The sequence below is a fragment of the Mya arenaria genome, chromosome 15, assembly GCF_026914265.1.
Source record: "Mya arenaria isolate MELC-2E11 chromosome 15, ASM2691426v1".
NCBI lineage: Eukaryota > Metazoa > Mollusca > Bivalvia > Myida > Myidae > Mya > Mya arenaria.
This window is the reverse complement of record NC_069136.1, coordinates 40,988,517-41,012,155: the sequence shown is the minus strand read 5'-3', so window position 1 is coordinate 41,012,155 and position 23,639 is coordinate 40,988,517. Positions and strand designations below refer to the sequence as shown.

Genomic DNA, 23,639 nt, shown 5'->3' with positions numbered 1-23,639 from the left:
TTTTCGTCAATTTTGTGACAATTTCTTGATACTTAGTTTTGACTGAATTACAATCGTTATTGAATTACATATATAAAAATCCCACAAATACTTAAATTTTTAGTAACTTTTATATCTTAACATTTCAACGCATCACCTTCATGAATAGATAAAAAAAAACCATAGAAAGGAAGTGACATCAACATCATTCACTTTTTAACAAAGGCATGTCATTTTTTCTTTATTCTCATAAGTTGAGATTCGAAATGAATTATATTTTATCCTTTACCTGATATGACATTACTAGCTAATAATTTAGAAACTGAGGTACAGTTAAAGTGGTATGTGGCCATACTTTACACATTCAAGCTTTTTAACTAAATGTCTAAATGTTCAGTCCTGTATTTTGCAAGGCAGTTCAAGAAAATGAGTTTACCAGTTTAAAATGCCCATATTTAAAACACACAAAAGAAGGATAAAAACATTTTCCATTAAATGAGTACATACAACTGCAAGGTAGTTGAGGGGAACAAAGTGGAAGAAATAAAGCCATCCCAGCGACAGTAGGCCCCAGCTCATGTCCGACAGCTTCTCGGGCGTGTACACTCCTGCAACACACAAATACAATCATAATTCTCATACATTACAAGAACATCTTTTGCATTTTAACTAGCACCATCATCCACACACTGACATGCTAGGTAAGGAAAAATAATGGCCAGCTTGTATGAAAGCGAAAAGGTTCTAAGTGACATTAAATAAAGAAGATGACAGAACCTTTTCGCTTTCACCCCTCAATATGAGGCATGTAGAGAATGATTTATTGTTTCAATTTTCTTCGAGTAGTTTATATCTTCTTATAAATCTTAGGTATTAGATTACAGCTTTGTCTACGAAGACACAATTGCAATCTTGATTGTATGTACCAGGCAGTTCAAAAAGTTGTTCATTTTCACATTGTGAGATGTCAAATGAATTACACTAAATATGAAAATAGCTCAATAATTCAAAAACTTGGTTGATATCGAGTTGGAGGAAGTGTACCATCTTGTTTCACTTAAGCTTGCCATTCACCAGTGAAACTTCCTCCATTTTGCCACTAACCCAAGTATTCTCCATATCATGCATAGTATTATCATACCCCATAATATAACTTACCTCCGATTGACATGAAGTAGTAAGGGATGATCATCATTATTCTCTATACAATGCTATGTATAGAATCAGTGTACCCAGTGACTTACCTTCAATGGACATGAGGTAGTAGGTATGATCATCATTATTCTCTATACAATGCTATGTATAGAATCAGTGTACCCCATGACTTACCTCCAATGGACATGAGGTAGTAGGTATGATCATCATTATTCTCTATACAATGCTATGTACAGAATAAGTGTACCCAATGACTTACCTCCAATGGACATGAGGTAGTAGGTATGATCATCATGTATTCTCTATACAATGCTATGTATAGAATCATTGTACACCATGACTTACCTCCAATGGACGTGAGGTAGTAAGGAATGATCATCATTATAATATTCTCTATACAATGTTATAGTATCATTGTCCCCCATGACTTACTTCCAACGGACATGAGGTAGAAGGTAGATCATCATGTACTTTCTATAAAATGTTATGTATAGTATCATTGTCACTCATACTTTACCTCGAATGGCCATGAGGTAGTAAGGTATGATCATCATATATTCTCTATACAATGTTATGCACAGTATCATTGTCCCCAATCACTTACCTCCAATTGACATGAGGTAGTAAGGGATGATCATCATCAGGGTGTGCTGGAAAAAGTATACCTCCGTCTCAAATGGCAACTGAAACAAACAAATTTAGGAGAGTTGTTATAAAGTTGTATTGTAACAATTATATAAAAGTGTTTTGCTTGGTAAAGGCTGATCAACGGACTGTGTGCTTGGTACAGACTGATGAGGGGACTGTGTGCTTGGTACAGACTGATGAGGGGACTGTATGTTTGGTAAAGATTGATGTGGGGACTGTGTGCAAAGGGACTGCATGCTTGGTATAAATTGATGAGGGAACTGTGTGCTTGGTATAGTCTGATGAATGGACTTTGTGCTTGGTACAGACTGATGAAGGGACTTTGTGCTTGGTATAGACTGATGAAGGGACTGTGTGCTTGGTACAGACTGATGAAGGGACTTTGTGCTTGGTATAGACTGATGAAGGGACTGTGTGCTTGGTACAGACTGATGAAGGGACTTTGTGCTTGGTATAGACTGATGAAGGGACTTTGTGCTTGGTACAGACTGATGAAGGGACTTTGTGCTTGGTATAGACTGATGAAGGGACTTTGTGCTTGGTACAGACTGATGAAGGGACTGTGTGCTTGGTATAGACTGATGAAGGGACTGTGTGCTTGGTATAGACTGATGAAGGGACTTTGTGCTTGGTACAGACTGATGAGGAGGCTGTGTGCTTGGTCTAGACTGATGAGGGGACTGTGTGCTTGGTACAGACTGATCAAGGGACTGTGGCTTGGTACAAACTGATGATGGGACGTTGTGCTTGGTTTATACTGATGATGGGACTGTGTGCTTGGGTAAACATTTGTTGATTGATAGTACTGAGTCAATGTGCAGACAGTGAAATGAGAAAGGAAGTAAATGTTGTCATGATTTTACCCTGCCTTACCATTCAGCAATGTATGATTACATCTAATTATTTCAATACCTATCCAACATCAACCTTTTCAAATTTCTTATTTGCCAATAACATTACCAATCTCTTAATAAAGGTCTGAGACATTTCAGCACATAGGAGTAAAATCAATCAGGAAAATGTCATGTCTAAGAAAACAACTGAGAAAGATATACAGCAATCAGCTTCAAACTCTACCATCAAAACTTGCGGCTGGGTGATATACAGACATGCTGCTAGGTGATTTACAAACATCAGCGAACTATGAAATCAATGGTTCCAGCAATATTAAGCAAGAATAAAAACTATCCCCAGACAGTAATAGCCCTGACAGCTACTTGTTTAGCATTTATTGCTGAAAATCTATTGATTATCAATACATTGTCAAGTATTAAACACTGCGCCAAAAGCTACTAGCACTTAAAGAAAACATCTTTTATCCACTTAATATGGTGAAAGTGAAAGTTTATAGCACCAATCATTCGTTGATATATAATGAATAATTAATTCACTACACTGAAATCATTAACTCTAAGAAGATTAGAACTTTTAGTCAATACTTGTTTGTTTAATCATTATTGAAACTAAACCAACGGCTATTTGCCAGTTCAGGGGAATTACTGAATATATTGCTATCAGACTGACTTGCAGCCTTGTCAGGCACAAAGGGAAGACATTTTTTTTTTTCAATTAAGTTAGAATTTCTTTTCCGAAATTTTGGATCAGTGCCTCCTTGTAATGAAAAATAAACGCATCTTGATTCTGAGTTATAGCAGCCATTTCAAATGTGTACAACAAAATCAATGGTATTTATGACAACAACAACAATATCTTGTCTTTGATCAAAGTCCAAGAAGTGTGCGGTGCCTCAACCATCCCAGTCACTGGTGATAAGTTGTTTTGAAAAACTGGGGGCCGTTTCAATAAAGGATTTTAGTCGTAACTTCAATTATCTTAAACCTGTATAAAGATTAACAATACATGCACATCAATTATTTTTCATTTACTCAATTTGGTGTTCATTTTCAATGCTGACTCGAGTTCAATTCACTCAAATATGTAATACAATAATGAGACTATGACACTAAGATAATTTCAATTTACGATAAAAATCTTTATTGAAACGCACCCCTGGAGTCTAAAGTGGTCAACTAAACACAGACAGCAATTGTAATTGTTTTATCCTCCATTTTTCTGTATAGAGAGAAAAGAAGAAGAAAATAAAACATTACTTTTTTCTAGAACATGTAATATACTGTATGAACTGAATGAACTGAATGAAGGAAGGTCAGTGCAATTTCATGCCATCATCCATAAACAATTACTTTCTGTTTCGTATGACCGATATTCATTCAGACTGATAGAAGGCTCAGGCAGGTCAATGCAGACCAAGTTTTCATATGAGCTCAGTAAACAAAGCATGTGTATTGAACAACATTATTGAAGCACAGAGACACTTTCAATTGTAATTTCGCAATTCCACTGTGACACAAACAAGACCTTATGTTATCAAAGGGTTCTTGTTCTACAGTATTTGCGATTTCCTTACATTCAGGAAATAAATGTCCGTTAAAAGGAAACTCCTTTGTCAGCAGTCTGAATGTGTGGTGCAGGAACAGATCTATTTTTTTCTGAATGTGGCTTAAACAGAAACAGTCTGCTCCACAGTACAGATTCCGCCTGTTTTAAGTTTTAAAGGATTGCAAAGTTTGGTGAATATGCATGTATCACTGTAAAATTAGAAAACATGCAAAACCTTAACCAGAATTTCCAAATAAAATACAAGAAGGCCATAATTTGGCATTTTTTGCTAAATAGAGTTATCTCACTTGATTAATTAAGAACGATGGATGGTGAACTTGTGTATAATGTTTCAATGCAATACATGCAGCAGTTGCTGAGATGCTCACTTATATGGGCGTACATGATGAAAAACATTAACCAGAACTTTAAAGTCAAATAATAAAGGGCATTATTAACAAAATATGTAAAATGCAAAAAAAGTTATCTAATTGCTTAATTAAGTAGGTTGGATGGTTGAGAATATTTGTATAAAGTCTCAATGCAATACATCCAGTAGTTGTTTTCTATGTGCTTAAATGCAAAACCTAACCAGAATTTAAGTCAAATATGAAAGCGCCATAATTTGTATTTAAATACTGGAACCACGTTGGCTTGAAATGGCATGCTTGATTTCCTTGTTGGGGTGTATCGAACATAAAGAATTAATATGGTTTACTTTATGCTCAAGTCAAATTGAATGAACGGCTTGATTTTGCCATGGTCAAATTTGCCCGATTCTATGTCATTCATGCAGTTCCAGGTTAGATTTTCACACGGTATAGATTTCTTGGCTCAAAGTCATTTTCGCATTCGGAAGTAAGAATTTCACACAGCGTTTTGTTAGCTTGGTTCGATTGTGCATAAACACGCTTTATTCCCCACAAAAAGAGCAAGGGTGTCTTCCCTAAAAACTGGTAAAAAGCTCTGCTTTAATTATAACTTCCTTTTTCAACTCTTATTGAAATATCCATATAAGTAGGCAGATTCTTTATTCGGCGCCATGCTAAAAAAAATCCTGTGCAATTCACAATCAATAAATTGTTAAGCAGAGAACATGTGTTCTCACTTTATATAAGGCTTAATGTAACATTCAATATCTGAATTATTTTAATGTAATGTTTCTACACAGCACAAGCAAAAAGTAAAAAATAAAACATTATGCATACAGTTGGGGTACATTCTATAAGAGTAGTCTGGTTACAGTGAGTTTACAAGCTATCAGTCTGATGGCAGTTATGTTACAGTAAGATTACAAGCTATCAGACTGATGGCAGTTATGTTACAGTAAGATAACAAGCTATCAGTCTGATGGCAGTTATGTTACAGTAAGATTACAAGCTATCAGACTGATGGCAGATTGGTTACAGTGAGATTACAAGCTATCAGTCTGAAAACATGTACTGGGTACACTAACGGTACCATCTAACTGTCTGATAGCAGATTGGTTATAATGAGAGTAAAAGCTATCAGTCTAATGGCAGACGTGTTACAGTGACAGTACAAGCTACCTGTCTGATAGCGGACCGGTAACAGTGACAACAAAAGCTATCAGTCTGATGGCAGACTGGTTACAGTGACAGTACAAGCTACCTGTCTTATAGCAGACAGGTAACAGTGAGCGTAAAAGCTATTAGTATGATGGCAGACTTGTGACAGTGAGAGTTAAAGCTACCCATCTGATGGCAGACTCGAAACAGTGAGATTAAAAGCTATCAGTCTGATAGCAGAGTTAAGAGTGAGAGTAAAAGCTATAGACTGATGGCAGACTTGTAAAAGTGAGAGTTAAAGCTACCCATCTGATGGCAGACTGGAAACAGTGAGATTAAAAGCTATCAGTCTGATGGCAGACTGGTAACAGTGAGAGTTAAAGCTACCGGTCTGATAGCAGATTGGAAACAATGAGAGTAAAAGGCTTTCAGTGTGATGGTAGACTTGTAACAGTGACAGTACAAGCTACCTGTCTGATGGCAGACTTGTTACAGTGACAGTACATCAGACTGATAGCTCTTACTCTCTCTGTTAACAGTCTGTTGGCAGGCTGGTAAGAAAAGAGTGAGCACATACATACCAGTCTAGTGTTGATGACTGGGAAGATAATTGCTATGGGGGCACCTGTGAGCATGTGAAGGTGGATACGGAACATTGCCGTCACAAACTTTCCCGGCGGGGCTGCAAGGATATAGATCTGTAACATAATAAATGAAATGTAGATATATGAATAAAGTAATCAGACTATCAATATGATATCATTTGAAATGTAGGTTAACAGAGATGAACTGTTTAGATCAATAAACTTGGTCAGATAAAGAGGTACAAAAAATGAAGATCAGTCAAGAAGGGTGTCCAACCTGTGGATTTGGCTTAATATACGTAGGTCACAAGACCGCTAATTATGTTAGTATCTTGAATAAAAAATTAGTTGTATACTATATTGAGAGAATTTCATACAAAATTTAATGAAAACTATGTGGATTATTGTGCAATGATTCAAGAATCTTGCAACTGTAGTTGCATTAAAGAGTTTATATACAGAAGAAGGAAGTAAGTTTTATTGTGGTAAAGCTTGTGCTTCTTAGCTGCAGTCACCTGGTGCACTTAATAACAGAACAAACCCACAATAATCAGCCAGAAAATGCATCATGAATAAATGAACAAAAAACATTTGGCAATAGGAATTATTAATTTTAAGAAAACATGCATTAGCAGTGAGTAAGTATCGGGGCCTCCTCAGCATATTCTGACACTCCCTTGTTTCAAACCAATATTTCCCAAAAGAACAAGAAGTTAAGTAATGCTTCTTCCAAAAATATTGCTAAAGTCACCTACAACAAGCTTTATATGAATATCATACATTTTTAAGCCAAGGATAAAGGTTTTTAAGGTTGCCGCACACAACGACACTAAACCTATAACAATACTTGACCTCCTTTCATATGACAAGATGACAAAATCAAACTTCAAAGTTCAGAATGAAATGTTGATAAATAAATGAGGCCCAGAGCTGGTAAAGCCAAGGGCTCCATATCGAGGCATGACGGCAAAACGGTTCTAAACGACATTATATAAAGACACAGATAGGACCTTTGTCGTTTTCATTCCTTGATAATATTTTACAGCACACCATTAAGGCATTGATTTTCCATATCTACTATAATCAGATATGATTAACTAAACTATGGTTGTACCATGTGTTAAATTATGCTGACAAGTTGTCCCGAAGAGACTCGTATTCTTGCTAGAATAATATAAACACAGGACCGAAGAAACCTAATAACAATATTGGCTGACTTTCAGAGAATCATTTGTCTCATGTTGGGATCCAATCCTATTTTTCCTTGTAATGGAATGATGGAATGCCATTACTGATGACGGATAATTATGAAGAGTTACGTAATTAAACATTCAAGGACAGTACATGTTTTTAATGTATTTACATATATATATATATATATATATATATATATATATATATATATATATATATATATATATATATATATATATATATATATATATATATATATATACAATTTTGCATATTTTGTGTTTCCAAACCATAATATTGATTTTATGCAAGTAAGTAATGTATAATGTATTCCATGTGCACAATTTTAACAGAAGCGCCACATACCGATGACAAACAAGGGGAGTAACTCTGCAAATATTTTATCAACAGTTAACTGGTCTAAATAATTGACAAATTGGGGGTTCCTGATAATTCTCTGATAAACATCACAATTAGTCATTCATGATTATAGATTATCTTTCTTCAGTGTTCTGCTAAGAATTCGCCTGTGGCACTGTTAAATTTCAATTGATACATCAAATATTCTCTGTATGGGCCGATCAGCATGCATGGTTCTCCATTATATAATCTGAAAACGCCGATATCTGACAACGACTTGTAACTGTTTTATACCCTGCTAGTACCAGGACGAGCACATGTGCAGTAGCCATTACAATACAATGGCTTTGTAATGGAAGTAGGTTATCATGAAAAGAAAGTATTAACCAATAAAATCGATTAATATTTTCTTTTCATAAAAATGGCTTGCAAGAAGTAATGCACCAGTCAATTGTAACCACGGCCCCCCAGGTAACGGGGGTATACCAGGGATAGCCGAGGAAATGGGCCATGTTTTTACCTTTCAGGTGGCCCGCAGTGCCGAGTGAATGCGGTGGTTTTGTTTTTGCGCCAAAAATGGCCGGGAATGTGTCTTACTTAGAGTACCTGGGGTGCGGGGGCATTAAGCGTGGATTTTACCAGCAATTTGTCAACTCAAGATGGGGATCCCCGCTAATCCCTGGTCCTTGGGGGGTGCATAAACTACTGGACTGTTTGCATTGGAGTATGTATCTTGGTACAAAACAAAACAAAACAAAACTAAATGACAATGATGTCACAAATTTGCCCAGGCCCTATCTCCCAAATAACTTAACACTCAGTGTTCTAATGAAACTGCAATAAAGTTGATTTATTATTCTAATTGTTAAATTTCAAAGTGAGTTCTGAGAAATAATGGCAGTTGAGGTTCACTTTATGACTTTGTGTGTTTATTGTGCAATCTCTATCAAGTTCTTCTTAATGGCATTAAGGCCTAAAAAAAAATACATTTGGTTCGGGATACCCGACCCTACCTACGGAATAGGCGCCGACCCTACCGTTTTTAGAGTCAGTTTGAAAAAAAAAAATAAAAAAAAAAAAACAAAAAAAAAATTCGTTTTTATTTTAATTGCTTTTTAATATTAAGTTTAAACCTTAAATGCTTGTACAGAAGATAGCTTTAACACCATTCCCCAATGAATTGATGAAAATTATATTCTTATATAAAACCTAATAAAAAAAATAAATAATAATAAAAAAAAAACCTACCTACCCTACCTATTTTTTTTTAAGGATGTAACCCTAACCAAACAATTTTTTTTTTAGGCCTAATCAATAGAGGAGCTATAAAAGTTGATAGCAGTTTAAAAGGTTAATAAAATGTATTTTAATACAATAATATATATACATCTGATTTATATGAATAGGATTTCGTCCCTGGCCCACCAGTTTCTGAAAATGGCTCCTAGTTTTAAAATCTGATGGGTCATCCGGCCTCACGTTTTCAAGCCTTGACAAGCTAGCCTGCTTCCTGTATTACAATGTGCTTCCTGCGATCAACTACTTTTAATATTTTCATATCATTGCCAGACATTATTAAAAAAAAATAAAATTTGACATTATAAATAAAACAAAATAAAATTTTGTAATTTAATGCAATTTTACTCTCTATAATTTGATTGAATGTTTATTGAGCTTAAATTTAAATTGTACTATTTTATGTCCCGAGTGACATAAAACACGAATACTTGTAACTCAAAGGAAAGAGTTCAAAATCAAAAACACTAATATATGTACATGTACTGGAGTATTGTAGAGAATTCACTAATGAATGCAAACATTATGCTTTTAATCCTCGAGGTCAATATCAAGTACATTTAAATAATGACCAAACATTTTCCTTGACCTGGAGAATAGAAATATCTTAAAAGATTGATCTATATTTGTACATGATTGTGTTTTCATAAAAGGTAATATTTCAGCATTTTATCAGATTATTTATTTTTTATCAAATTTATACTTGTTTTTAATACAATCCTTAAAATTGGAGTACAGGCAACATCTATGCTGCATATAAAGATTTAAAATAAGTAATTTAAGGATGCAAATTAATATACCATAATCGTTTAGAATGGTTTCTTATATCTCATTTGAGTTCCTTGAGAACGTAAAACAAGGTTCATCTTACATGATGATTATGCACAAATGCAAACTGTAATAAAAATATTATCACATGCTATTTTTAAACAAAATAAGCTATATTATATCTAAGCGAGCTTATAAGATTTCAGTAATTAATGTTTTTGTATAATTCATCTTCTAAATACACTGAAATCCTGGTTTAGATTAAGATACAGATTTGATGAAATTTAAACCTGCTGAGCTGGCATTATAAAATAAACATGACTTCAGCAATTTCCTAAGTTAAGTCATTTGCCTTATTTAAGTATCTAACTTCTCATAATTTATGTAATAAATTGAGAATATTCGAAATACCTATTTTCATTGACTTAATTAACAAGAGTGACACTCACAAATACGCCCATCAATAATTTTTTGGATTCTAAGACAACTTACTGTCACATTGGCCCTTTGAGAAGCAAGCTTTTCAAGAAGCAAATGATTTGGCACAATATGGCATTAACAGTAGAATTTTTTTATTTTAATTGGAGGGTTTCGAGTCAAAAGGTGCTAAAATGTCTATAATTTTCATAGGCACTTAGAACCTTTGGGGACCAAGTCAAAGTCAGAAAAGGCTCCTGAAAATCGTGTCTATAGATATAGACGATTAATCCCAAATCATGCCCAAAGACGATCAACGTGTTCGGGATTTGAAAAACAACATTCATGTAAAAATCGTCTCCAAGAGATGATTCATCCTTAATCGTACCCAAGAGACAATCAGTGTGTACTTGGCAAAGCATTTATACCGGTAAACATTCTTGGTAAAGATTTTATAGCTACAAACATTTTCAGCAAGTTTGGTGAAGGTCAGATGAGAATTGTTCAAGTTAGAGAGTAGACAAAGCTTAAATGGCAAGGGCAGTAATCCTGAAGTGCTTCGGGCATTTGGCTGATTATCATACTTGACCGATTTATTTTACCAACAAATATTTTCAGCAAGTTTGGTGAAGATCAGATGATAACTGTTCAAATTAGACAGTGGACAAAGCAAAAATGGCAAATTTTGACCAATTCAAGGGCCATAATCCTGAAGAGCCTGGCTGGTTATAGAACTTTGCCAAGAATATATACCAACAAACATTTATAGTAGCAAGTTTGGTGAAATTCGGATAAAAACTGTTCAAGTTTGAGAGTAGACAAAGCTAAAATGGCCAATTTTGATAAATTCAGGGGGCAATAACTCTGGAGTGCCTAAAGCGATTAGGCTGGTTATCGAACTTGACCTAGATATTTCACCAACAAACACTTTCATGAAGTTTGGTGGAAATTGGATGAGAAATGTTCAAGTTAGAGAGCGGACAAAGCTAAAATGGACAATTTTGACAAATTCAGGGGGCCATAACTCTGGAGTGCCTAAAGCGATTTGGCTGGTTATTGAACTTGACCGAGATATTTCACCAACAAACACTTTCATGATGTTTGGTGGAAATTGGATGAGAAATGATCAAGTTAGAGAGCGGACAAAGCTAAAATGGCCAATTTTGACAAATTCAGGGGGCCATAACTCTGGAGTGCCTAAAGCGATTTGGCTGGTTATCGAACTTGACCTAGATATTTCACCAACAAACACTTTCATGAAGTTTGGTGGAAATTGGATGAGAAATGTTCAAGTTAGAGAGCAGACAACATTGTGGAGCCGCCCGCCCGCCCGCCCGCCCGCCATGGGTGTTCCCATAATACGGCCATCGTAATATGGGCGTATAAAAACTAGATGCTATTATGTTAAAATATATTTATACATTTTTTTTTTAATTTGGCTATTAACTTTCTAGGAATTTGACACATTTATAAGTTTTATAGGAAATTACTTTTGGAAATACCACACATGATTTTGAAGCAGAATGATGCCTGCAGCATATTTAAAATGTTAAAGCTGCACTCTCACAGATATACCATTTTGACAACTTTTTTATTTTTTGTCTTGGAAAGAGCAAATATTTGCGTAAATACCTGCAAACCAATGATATAAGATTGCTGACAAAAAATCAAATCCTAGAAAAAAAAACGTTACTAACGATTTAAGCAAAATGCTTAAAACATCAATTTTTGAACTTAAATATAAAAATATGCTATCTAATTTTTGTCAGCAGTCTTATATAACTGGTTTCCATGAATTTTCGCAAAAATTGGCGTGTTCCAAGACAAAAATTAAAAAAGTTGTCAAAATGCTCAATCTGTGAGAGTGCAGCTTTATTACCATGCACTTTTTTTAAACTAAAAATAATTTTAAACAGAAAATCATTGCCTAGGAATGAGTATAAAAAAAGGTCAACGATTAGGCTGATTTACTTGGCTCAGAGTTGGTCAATCCCTCAGCATGAAAGATGAAGTGGCAATGTTTATGTCTGAGAAAAATAGAACTGCAAGTTTCTTTGAGTCGGACCCACCTGAATCATACTTGTTATGTGGCACGGGTTGAATATCCATATAAACTGTCGAGTGGCTAACTTAAATCCAAGCTCAATACCGAACGTCAAGCACATCACTACGAGGAGAATCCGTTTCCCACAGTCTCCCGCTTTGTCGGAAGAGATGACCTTCGCTGGCAATGTAACACGTTTGTAGGCGAACTTGAAACAACACGCTGCAAACAGGCACGCCAGAGTACTTTCGGCAATTTTCTGCCATGTTGGAATAAAGTCCACACATTCTTGTCCGCCATTGCCGGGCAACGTATGATCCACGCCGACGTAAGCCCACTCAAACATGGCCGCCCTCGTGCTTGTTACGTCAAACACAAGTGGTTACTCCTGAAATGAGAAGAAACTTTGTTTTAATTGTAATACAGGCTTACATGCAGTCAATGACCCAACTGATATTATGTATGAAACATTATTCATTGATTTTGTAACTCGATAACCATTTAGATACAATACTTCGGGCAACACAGTTATATATTCAACGCTATCTGCAGAACATAATCTAACATTGTGCATTCAAATTGGATAAAAACACATTGTTCACAATCATGACTTGTTCTGCATAAAACTTGAAGAAATAAAAACTGCATTCTCACTGACTGAAAATTTTAACTATATTTTTAGTGTTTGTCTCAGAATCAGATGATTTTTGCATTAATGCCTTCCAATCAGTCATATAAAACTACTACCCACAATTTGACAGATCTCATTAGTTTGGAAAACTGCTGGAAATATCATTTTCATCATCAATTTTTTAACATACTGTTACACATAAAACACTGCGACATTTAAGCAAAAAAATGGTTCAATCCATAATCTTTTTTTTTTTTAAAGTTGTAAAAACGCTCAATCTGTGAGAATGGAGCTTTAAAGTCAAACACACTGAGGTTCAGGTATCACGTGAAAATCAAACCAATGTAGCCTGTATAAGCACCAAAACAAGAGTCCTCACGCTTAGGAATAACTGGAGCAAGCTCACTTTGATATCTATCCTCCCTCAGTCCTTGACAGACAATATTTCTGGGCAAGTAACAGACTTCAATGAAAAAGTGCCATATATCATATATCTTGATATTATTTTATCCTGAACAACAAAACGATTATGCTTCACATAAAATGACAGATCAAAAAGGAAGTTATGTTTCTTATATGAAGAAGGAAGTATTTTGACAAAAACAGATAAATATTGTAACTGGAAAATCGTTTATAGGTCATAATTTAAACCCCTCCTTATGCATCACATGATGAAAAGAAACATTAATTGTTCAGTCACTTTTTGATACGAGATAAAACTGTGAGTGAAGGACAGATAATATGACAAAACCGAAAAGTCCACTGTAGCATTTAAAACAGATCCCTCCCTAAAATCAGCAGTAGTTCTAAATTCTTTCCATCATGAAATTAAAAAATACCAATATTGCACCACAATCATGTTATAAACTTTCACAATTTCACAATTTGCATAAATTTAAACTGGTATAAATAACAGAAATACTAGTTAACTGATATCTTGTATTAAAGTAAAAAAAATGACTGAAATACTGTGGTGTTAAGTATAGCATCCAGGAATACAGTATAAAAAGGGGAAATTAAATTTAACACTTTTTGTGATAGTTTTCCTTATTGCCATTCTTTTACACTGACTTGTCAGTAAGTAATTGAATCTTCAGGAATATAACTTTCAAACTCACTCACAGATATAATACTGAAACAATTAAAATTGAGTTAGTTGACTTACTTTTATGAACAAACATCGGCAAACAGCAACAGTGGCAGCCTCAAGTGACTATTTTGAACATAAGTTGGTAAAGCCAACCCTAAATAATTCATTAACGTTTAACCACTACTTGGCAAAAAAGAGCATCAGTCGCTTCAATCCATTATTCTTATAAATACAGCTGTTAAATTAAGAACCTTTGATCAAGTTTTATCATTATAACAAGTATTTTATTCACATTAAGCACAAACATATTTGTTTTCGGTATCTGGCCCTATAAGACATATGCACTACCGTAGTCTCTTGCAAGTAGTTATGCACCAGTCAATTGTAACCACGGCCCCCCCAGGTCCGGGGAATAGCAGGGACTTTGTCTTTCGGTCCAGCAAAGCCTGGGTAAAATCCCCACCTTGAGTGACAAACTACTGGTAAAATCCCTGCCAAATGCCCCCACACCCCAGGGACCCTAGGTAAGGCCCATTTCCCGCTATTTTTTGACATGAAGACGAAACCACCGCATACACCTGGCACTGCAGGGCCAACTGGAGGGTAAAAACACAGCCCATTTTCCAGGCTATCCCCGGTATACCCCCGGACCTGGGGTGGGCCGTAGTTACAATTGACTGGTGCATTATAAGACTGACTGTACAGTAGCTTGAACTCCTTACAACACTCCCTTTTTTAGATTATTACGGTATCCATCAATTCAACATATAACCATTAAAATCAATATATTTCAAATAGTGAAGTGTTCTTTCAGAATAATGTTCATTCTGGCTTTCCTGGTATGCTACATGTTAATTACAAATGTGTACAAGCATGTTTACCATACCCGCCTATACTGTAAACACTCAGGACCTTCAGAACTCTAATATTTTAACCTAGTTTATCTCCATTGAACACTTTAATCTACTGAGTTGCAGAGTGATCACAGTCCAATATATCCACAATGTATCCACAGAATACCACCAGATATTAATTTTGCATCACACACACACATACATATATAAACAAAGCCTGGGCCTGATCAATGCCAGCCCAGAACAATAATTATCTGACATACACCAGGGTCATACCTATTGGGTATATGGAATGTAACAATGAATGATTATAAACTCTGCCCTTACTGGACTTGTACTAGTTCCTGTATTAATCTTATATAATCTTCCTGCATTTATAGAACAGAATATCAACAAATGTGTGTTAAACTTTAGATCAAGATTTATCATTTTTATCTGGCAAGCATTTTTTTGTTCACATTTAACACAAATACTTTTTTTTTCAATATATTGGGCCCTATTTAAAACATGAACAAGTCTTTTGAAAGCGAGTTTAGATGACAATTTGTACATTTGGTGCTTAAAATCCCTTCAATTTTCTTAAAGTTACAGTTCCTAGATAAGCAAAAAAGCATTACATAATCCATGAAATCAAAACAAAACTGTTTAATTCAATATATAATTATACTTCAAAGGGCAATTATGTTTTCTTCTTTAAAAATGATTCTAAGAAGTATTGTTATTTTTTTTCTTCACTTGCTTTTTTTTTATGAAAAATAATGAACAAAAAATAAATTTGGTGTGGCCTTAAAAGAACAGCGTCAAAATTGATTACAATAGAATTGTATATAGCTGGTCAATCACATTAAATTTCATGTTTTAATACATGAGGTGAACACATGATCACAAAATAACAAAGAAGTTGATTAATTAGCAATGCTTGCTGAACATTTAATTGAAGAGAAGTGTAACTGCATGTAAAGATACATTGTGCATTTCTGAATGCAGCGCAATCATATCAGGCAATTAACATTCTTTTCCCAATCTTGATAACACAATGTTCAAACCTGCACAGCAACTGCAAAAATGCCTTGACCGACATCATTTTTACCCCTTATTCATATCTGATCATATCTCGGACATAAATCACATTGTTCCAAACTGCTGGCTGTACTGAAATGATCCTGACTGATATATAATATTTCAGAATTAAATTTGTGCCAAACCGCTGAACTAAAACTGACCTTGACTGACATACTTAGATCACATTGCGTCAAACCGCCATACACAAAATGAGCGTGACTGACATATAATTCATATTTCAGACATAAATCATATTGTGCCAAACTGCTGAACTAAAACTGACCTTGACTGACGTAATTAATTCACATTGCCTCAAACCGCCATCCTTACAATGGCATTGACAGACAAATAATTCATATTTCAACCATAAATCACATTGTGCTAAGCCTCTGCTTTGAATAAGATTTTGACCTGGGAATCATGGCTGACCCATTTAGTGTTCTCCATATTCCTGCTTAAACTCAAGCTTTTTACCATTCATGATGAAATCAATCAGTATCAAATCCCTGTTAAATGATTAATTATATTCTATTCCTTCCAAAAAACCCAACTGGATTAATGTTGATACTGCATGGCAAAAGTTATCCCTTGAGAAAGATTACAAAAGAGAGTAATTTGATAACAGAGCGGCCATAAAAACAACGGCTAATTAATTATTCACATGGAGATGTTAAAAACAGTACTGTACTATGCATTACATAATGGACCCTATGATTATCATAAAGTTGGGTTAACAACTCAAAGTTTGGATCAAAGTTTACTGACTTTAGGGCAAACGTCTAGTGAAAGTTGTAAAAGTCTATAAGAGGTGATGTTTGCTGGCAAATGCTGTGTTTGTTGAAAAAATTTAACATGCATAAACTTTGTCGTTGTAAGGAAATATACAGTGGTGTAACATAAATTGTGCTCCATTTATACACGTTCCTGAACCTTGATTAAGTTGGACTTTGTTGGCAAACATGAAGCTGCATGGCGATGGTAAACTTAGACCTTGATGTTTTTGAAAATCGGCTCGATCCAGGCAGGCTTAGTTAAGATTCGCTGCCAAAAGTTCGCCTTACATGTAGTTAAGGGTTCGCTGTTGAATGTCCTTCAACGTTAGCCCCTTGCATAACCATTGAGCTCATTGTGTAGGGTACCCATTGGCCTTTGTTGGACTTCAGCTAAGTTCACTATCGCCAAAGTGACAGTCGACGTTTGCCAACAGAGTCTTACTTAGGCGAACTCTGTACAACTTAATCAATTTCGGTAAACGTCAGTCCAAACATAAGTGTGAACACAGCCTTAATAAAATTTAAGTAATGGTATTTTTTTATCATTCTGTCATTCATCAAATAATAAAAAAATATATCATAGACTCATAGTCAGATACTGGTACCATGCATAACCAAATGATCAATATGGTCACTCAGTCCGAGAAATTAGAATTTGGGTTTAACAAGCTTGAATTTTACCACATTTTTGGCATCAGCATTTGAACGATTTTGACCACTGATCAAGGAAATCCTTCGAGTGTCATAAGCAGGGGCCATATTGCGGAAGCATCTCAAGTTAACATTTTACCTTTTCACTTATCAATTTCCCTAACTGTCTTAATTCCCTGGTCGGAAGTTAAATGCTCTATAAGTTAAATGCTCTATAATAGTGTATTTTTGCAATTAAAATATGGAAACTATTTTAAAATACATGTATAAACACCATTTTAAAGGAATGTTTTTCAAGAAATATATAAATTCCTAATTTTACACATACGCTAAAATATGTCATTGCCTTTTCTGTCTGTTAAAGTAAGCTCTTAAATGAAACATCTGCCAATTTAAGTCACTAGCTGTTCTTATCTCGAATCATCAATCGAGCCCTTATGCTGTGTCAACAAAAAGACATGCTATATTATAATGGATAGAAAACCAATTTATTAATGATTAAATATAGTACCAGAACCATAGCCAATCAATACATTACCGGTACCACACACTTTCAAACCCCGGCTGGTCAATAACTTCTAAGGCCAAGAATTAGTCACATTTTCATCCATTCCAATATTAATTATGTGTACAATGCTGTTGACTCCCACAATGCCCACAGAGCATTGGCTTCCAGCTTCCCTCAGAAGACAGCTAGCCGACACTTTTACTCATCAGAGAATACCATCAGTATCAATTCTGTCTGCAGCAAACATTTCCAGTTGTTCTCGACACATTATGGAAGTAATACAATGAAAATTATGGGGACAATTCCAGTTATTGAAAATTCAAAAAAATGGACCCTGTTAAGTGGCCCAAAGCAAGGGTACAAACGACAATGAACTTTAAGACACAAACAATATTAACAACACATGAACGAATACGAACACCATAAACAGATCGCACACATGTCGAAGCTAAAGGGCAAAAATATTAAATGATTGGTGAATGCTAAAAGATTACTTATGATCTACTATTGTCTCATAAGGTAGCAATACTGTGTTTTCTGCACATTTCTTTCAAAATAACTCTCTATCCTTCATAAGCACCATTGTTTTCGACATTTATTCATTCTTTTTGGTATATATTGAAACAATTGTATAAATGTGTTAAATCTTATTTGGGAGTAATAGTGCATCTTTAACTATTTCAATTAATTGAATATTATTTGGTACTATGACTATTGACATCAAATGGATACAGGGAGGCGACTTTCGGTACTTCATATATTTTCAATGTTTTGAGTATGATATGTTTATTTTGTTCAAATAGTATTCATATGAGGGAAGCAAGTACTTTTACACTTTTTTGCCTCATAGCCATTTGGCTTTTGAACTTAAGAGCTTGCAGACTCTCTGGTAGCCAAAGCACATGGCGTAACAAATTATTAAAATCAAGTTGAAATTTCCATGTGTCATTCTTTGTCATTCTTATTAATTTTATACTTATGTAACAATGTATATTACATTCCTATTTTTCTTAAAGCGGCCAAAATAAATAACAATCTGGTATAAGTGATTTCAATATTTTAGCAAATTTGGATTATTTCACACAGACAGTTATTTCATCAGCCTTACCAATGCCTTCTTTGGATTATTTCACAGACAGTTACCACACCAATGGCTACTTTAGATTATTTCCAAGATAGTTTCACAACAATGCCTACTTTGGATTATTTCCTAGACAGTTATTTCATCACCCTCACCAATGCCTTCTTTGGATTTTTTCACAGACAGTTATTTCATCAGCCTAACCAGTGCCTATTTTGGATTATTTCACAGACAGTTATTTCATAGGCCTCACCAATGCCTTCTTTGGATTTTTTCACAGACATTTATTTCATCAGCTTAACCAGTGCCTACTTTGGATTATTTCACAGACAATTATTTCATCAGCCTAACCAGTGCCTACTTTGGATTATTTCACAGACAGTTATTTCATCAGCCTCACCAATGCCTTCTTTGGATTATTTCACAGACAGTTATATCATCAGCCGCACCAATGCCTTCTTTGGATTTTTTCCCAGACAGTTATTTCATCAGCCTAACCAGTGCCTACTTTGAATTACTTCCCAGACAGTTATTTCATCAGCCTCACGAATGCCTACTTTTGATTATTTCACAGACAATTATTTCATCAGCCTAACCAGTGCCTACTTTGAATTACTTCACAGACAGTTATTTCATCAGCCTCACCAATGCCTATTTTGGATTATTTCCCAGACAAATATTTCATCAGCATTACCAATGTCTACCTTGGATTATTTCACAGACAGTTATTTCATCCCCCTAACCAATGCCTACTTTAGATTATTTCCCACACAGTTTCACACCAATGCCTACTTTGGATTATTTCCTAGACAGTTATTATACTGTACAATGTAAGAGAAGTTCTTGCCATTGAATGCTTAATCAAGGAAGTCAATAACACATAAATGATAACAGAAGCAAATGATTGAGTGGGAATTTATTTCTATCACAATGCATATGAGTGATTGATTGGGAAAGCATTACTACCACTGTTCTTCTTCAATTCTTTAGGAAGAAAGAGGTTATCAGGATAATTATTGTACAACAAAAATGTGGGCTTTCAGTTAGATCTATGTGGTAGCTGATGAAAATATACCAGAATTTATCAAAAACATAAGTTCATCAAAGAAAACATTCTGATTAAATTTAATATTCCTTAGACTTTTCTACGATTTGAGCTCGCTTTTGACTCCATGTGACCCACTTTTAGGAGTAGTCGTGATTTTATCATTGGGAACATTCTGATCAAGTTTGAACAATATCTGACCAATCCCGAAAAAAATATGGTTCCAGACAAACAAATGTGATGGACGGATGATGTAGTCAAACAAATCAAGGTCATTTGTAAGGAGCATTAGTATGCGTCATGATCTCGAGCACTTTTTGACAGTTCCGTCACCTTCCACATCTGTTGAAATATCCAATTATATTTTTCTGAACAGTGAACAAAAATAAACAAGAGCTGTCACAGTATGTGAAGAATGCCCCCGAATGTGACATTGACCTACGAACAAGGTCAGTACATGAAAAGTTGATCTTGCCTTTACGTGTCAAATACATATGGCAAGTTATTTTAAATTGCCTCTGAACATAAAAAAATACCACCCATGCTTGACAACCTACACTCTGAACATAAAAAAATACCACCCATGCTTGACAACCTACACTGTTATGTCCTTATATTCAGAATTCCCTTGTGAATAAACACTTAGTGTATCTTTCACCTTAGAGGTAGGGACATGGGTCTTGCACACGACACGTCATCTTCGTATGTGGGACACATGTAGCAAGTGATTTTAAAATCTGTCCATACAAGGGAAAGAAACAGCCCTGACACGACAACCTAAACTCTATGTCCTTATATGCAGCACTCCATTGTGAATAAACACTAAGTGTGACCTTGACCTTTGAGGTAGGGACACGGGTCTTGCACGCCACACATCGTCTTGGTATGTGGAACACATGTGGCAAGTTATTTTAAAATCTGTCCATACAAGAGAAAGTTACAGCCGGGACACGACAACCTATACTCTATGTCCTTATATGCAGCACTCCATTGTGAATAAACACTAAGTGTGACCTTGACCTTTGAGGTAGGGACACGGGTCTTGCATGCGACAGGTCGACTTGGTATGTGGAACACATGTGGCAAGTTATTTTAAAATCTGTCCATACAAGGGAAAGTTACAGCCCGGACACGACAACCTATACTCTATGTCCTTATATGCAGCACTCCATTGTAAATAAACACTAAGTGTCACCTTGACCTTTGAGGTAGGGACATGGGTCTTGCACGCGACACGTCGTCTTGGTATGTGGAACACATGTGGCAAGTTATTTTAAAATCTGTCCATACAAGAGAAAGTTACAGCCCGGACACGACAACCTATACTCTATGTCATTATATGCAGCACTCCATTGTAAATAAACACTATGTGTGACCTTGACCTTTGAGGTAGGGACACGGGTCTTGCACGCGACACATCGTCTTGGTATGTGGAACACATGTGGCAAGTTATTTTAAAATCTGTCCATACAAGGGAAAGTTACAGCCCGGACACGACAACCTATACTCTATGTCCTTATATGCAGCACTCCATTGTGAATAAACACTAAGTGTGACTTTGACCTTTGAGGTAGGGACACAGTGCTTGCACGCGACACGTCGTCTTGGTATGTGGAACACATTTGGCAAGTTATTTTAAAATCTGTCCATACAAGGGAAAGTTACAGCCCGGACACGACAACCTATACTCTATGTCCTTATATGCAGCACTCCATTGTGAATAAACACTAAGTGTGACCTTGACCTTTGAAGTAGGGACACGGGTCTTGCAGGCGACACGTTGTCTTGGTATGTGGAACACATGTGGCAAGTTATTTTAAAATCTGTCCATACAAGAGAAAGTTACAGCCCGGACACGACAACCTATACTCTATGTCCTTATATGCAGCACTCCATTGTGAATAAACACTAAGTGTGACCTTGACCTTTGAGGTAGGGACATGGGTCTTGCACGCGACACGTCGTCTTGGTATGTGGAACACATGTTGCAAGTTATTTAAAAATCTGTCCATACAAGGGAAAGTTACAGCCCGGACACGACAACCTATACTCTATGTCTTTATATGCAGCACTCCATTGTAAATAAACACTATGTGTGACCTTGACCTTTGAGGTATGGACACGGGTCTTGCACGCGACAAATCGTCTTGGTATGTGGAACACATTTGGCAAGTTATTTTAAAATCTGTCCATACAAGAGAAAGTTACAGCCCGGACACGACAACCTATACTCTATGTCCTTATATGCAGCACTCCATTGTGAATAAACACTAAGTGTGACCTTGACCTTTGAGGTAGGGACACGAGTCTTGCACGCCACACGTCGTCTTGGTATGTGGAACACATGTGGCAAGTTATTTTAAAATCTGTCCATACAAGGGAAAGTCATAGAGCCGGACGGACGGACGGTGCGATTTTAATATGCCCACCTTCGGGGGCATAAAAATAACCAAAATTAGATCAAATATTTTTGTTTTCAATAGTTCCCAAAGTGGTGTAAATAAGGCCATTAGAATATTTTTTGTTGGAAAATATTGCTCCTTTTTAACCATGTCATTGTGACTTGACATTCCATGACAATCTTGTTGTTACAAATACCCAACAATAATAGTCTAGAAAAAAAGAAACGGTGCAATGCAACAAAACCAGGTTTTCAATGATTGACAGAACTTCAGCTTTCATTGTGAAATTCAGTTTCAACTGTTTTCTATTTTAAGTAACAGTGACCTTGACCTTAAACTCAAGGGCCCCAAACCCAACCCAATGAAAGGGTTCCATTAACTCTCCTAAATACCAGGTTCAATCAAGATACGTAACCCCAACTAAAGTTATTTTTATATTTTTAGTAACAGTGACCTTGACCCCAAGGGCCCTAAATGCAACCCCATCTCCATAAACTCTTCCTAAATACCAAGTTACCGGGGATAAGTCAAGATATGTCAACCATAACCAAAGTTTAAACAGTACTTACCATTTTTCTATTTTTAGTAACAGTCATCTTGACCCTAAGGGCCCTCAATGCAATCCAGTGCTCCAGCTAGCCCGTTTTTCAATGGCGCAGCGCCCGTGCCCCTTTTCTTACCGCCCTGCCCCTTTTTGAGTAGTGCCCTTTTCACAAATGCTCTATTAGCGCTAATTATCCCGTTAGTGCCCTTTTTACTATTGAAATCATTATTAAAGATCGGCAGCCGCTGTCATAATTGAGACAAATTACGTAATATTTATGATAATAGTGTTCCCGCTAGGTGTCACCATGTTGCCCCATTGCCGACTGCTTAAAATATGCCGTACTGTCCTTTCATCTTCCCATGTGCCTTGTCCAAGTCATATGACAGCTAATTGTGTATTTGTGTAGTGAGCAGACGACATGTGTTTTCATAACCGGTCATCTTTTAATCCGATAATTAGCAAAAGCCAAATAGGGAACATCGGCAGGAGGCGGAGCTATTGAATACCAGCCAATCAGAATATACATTAAGAACTCGTTTATTCAATGATGAAAGTTCATAAAATGCGATAGAAAATGTGAGGGGATAGTGAAAAATGTTGTCAAGCACAATTAAATATTTT

General features: G+C 35.7%; 1 protein-coding gene across 3 annotated transcripts in view; it reads right to left on the bottom strand.

Annotated features, from left to right (window-relative positions):
• The window catches only part of LOC128219592 (transmembrane protein 164-like), a 34,847-nt gene that overhangs the window by 7,740 nt on the left and 3,468 nt on the right, over positions 1 to 23,639 (bottom strand). For 2 of the 3 annotated variants that reach the window (XM_052927423.1, XM_052927422.1), the window contains exons 2-5: positions 12,400 to 12,762; positions 6,293 to 6,409; positions 1,739 to 1,817; positions 487 to 587 (exon numbers count right to left, since the gene is read on the bottom strand). In XM_052927423.1, coding sequence (XP_052783383.1) covers positions 487 to 587; positions 1,739 to 1,817; positions 6,293 to 6,409; positions 12,400 to 12,720 — 618 coding nt within the window. In that variant the 5' untranslated portion in view covers positions 12,721 to 12,762. Of the gene's footprint in view, positions 1 to 486; positions 588 to 1,738; positions 1,818 to 6,292; positions 6,410 to 12,399; positions 12,763 to 13,411; positions 13,531 to 23,639 lie in introns of those variants that run through there. The other variant, XM_052927424.1, reaches the window with a different exon arrangement.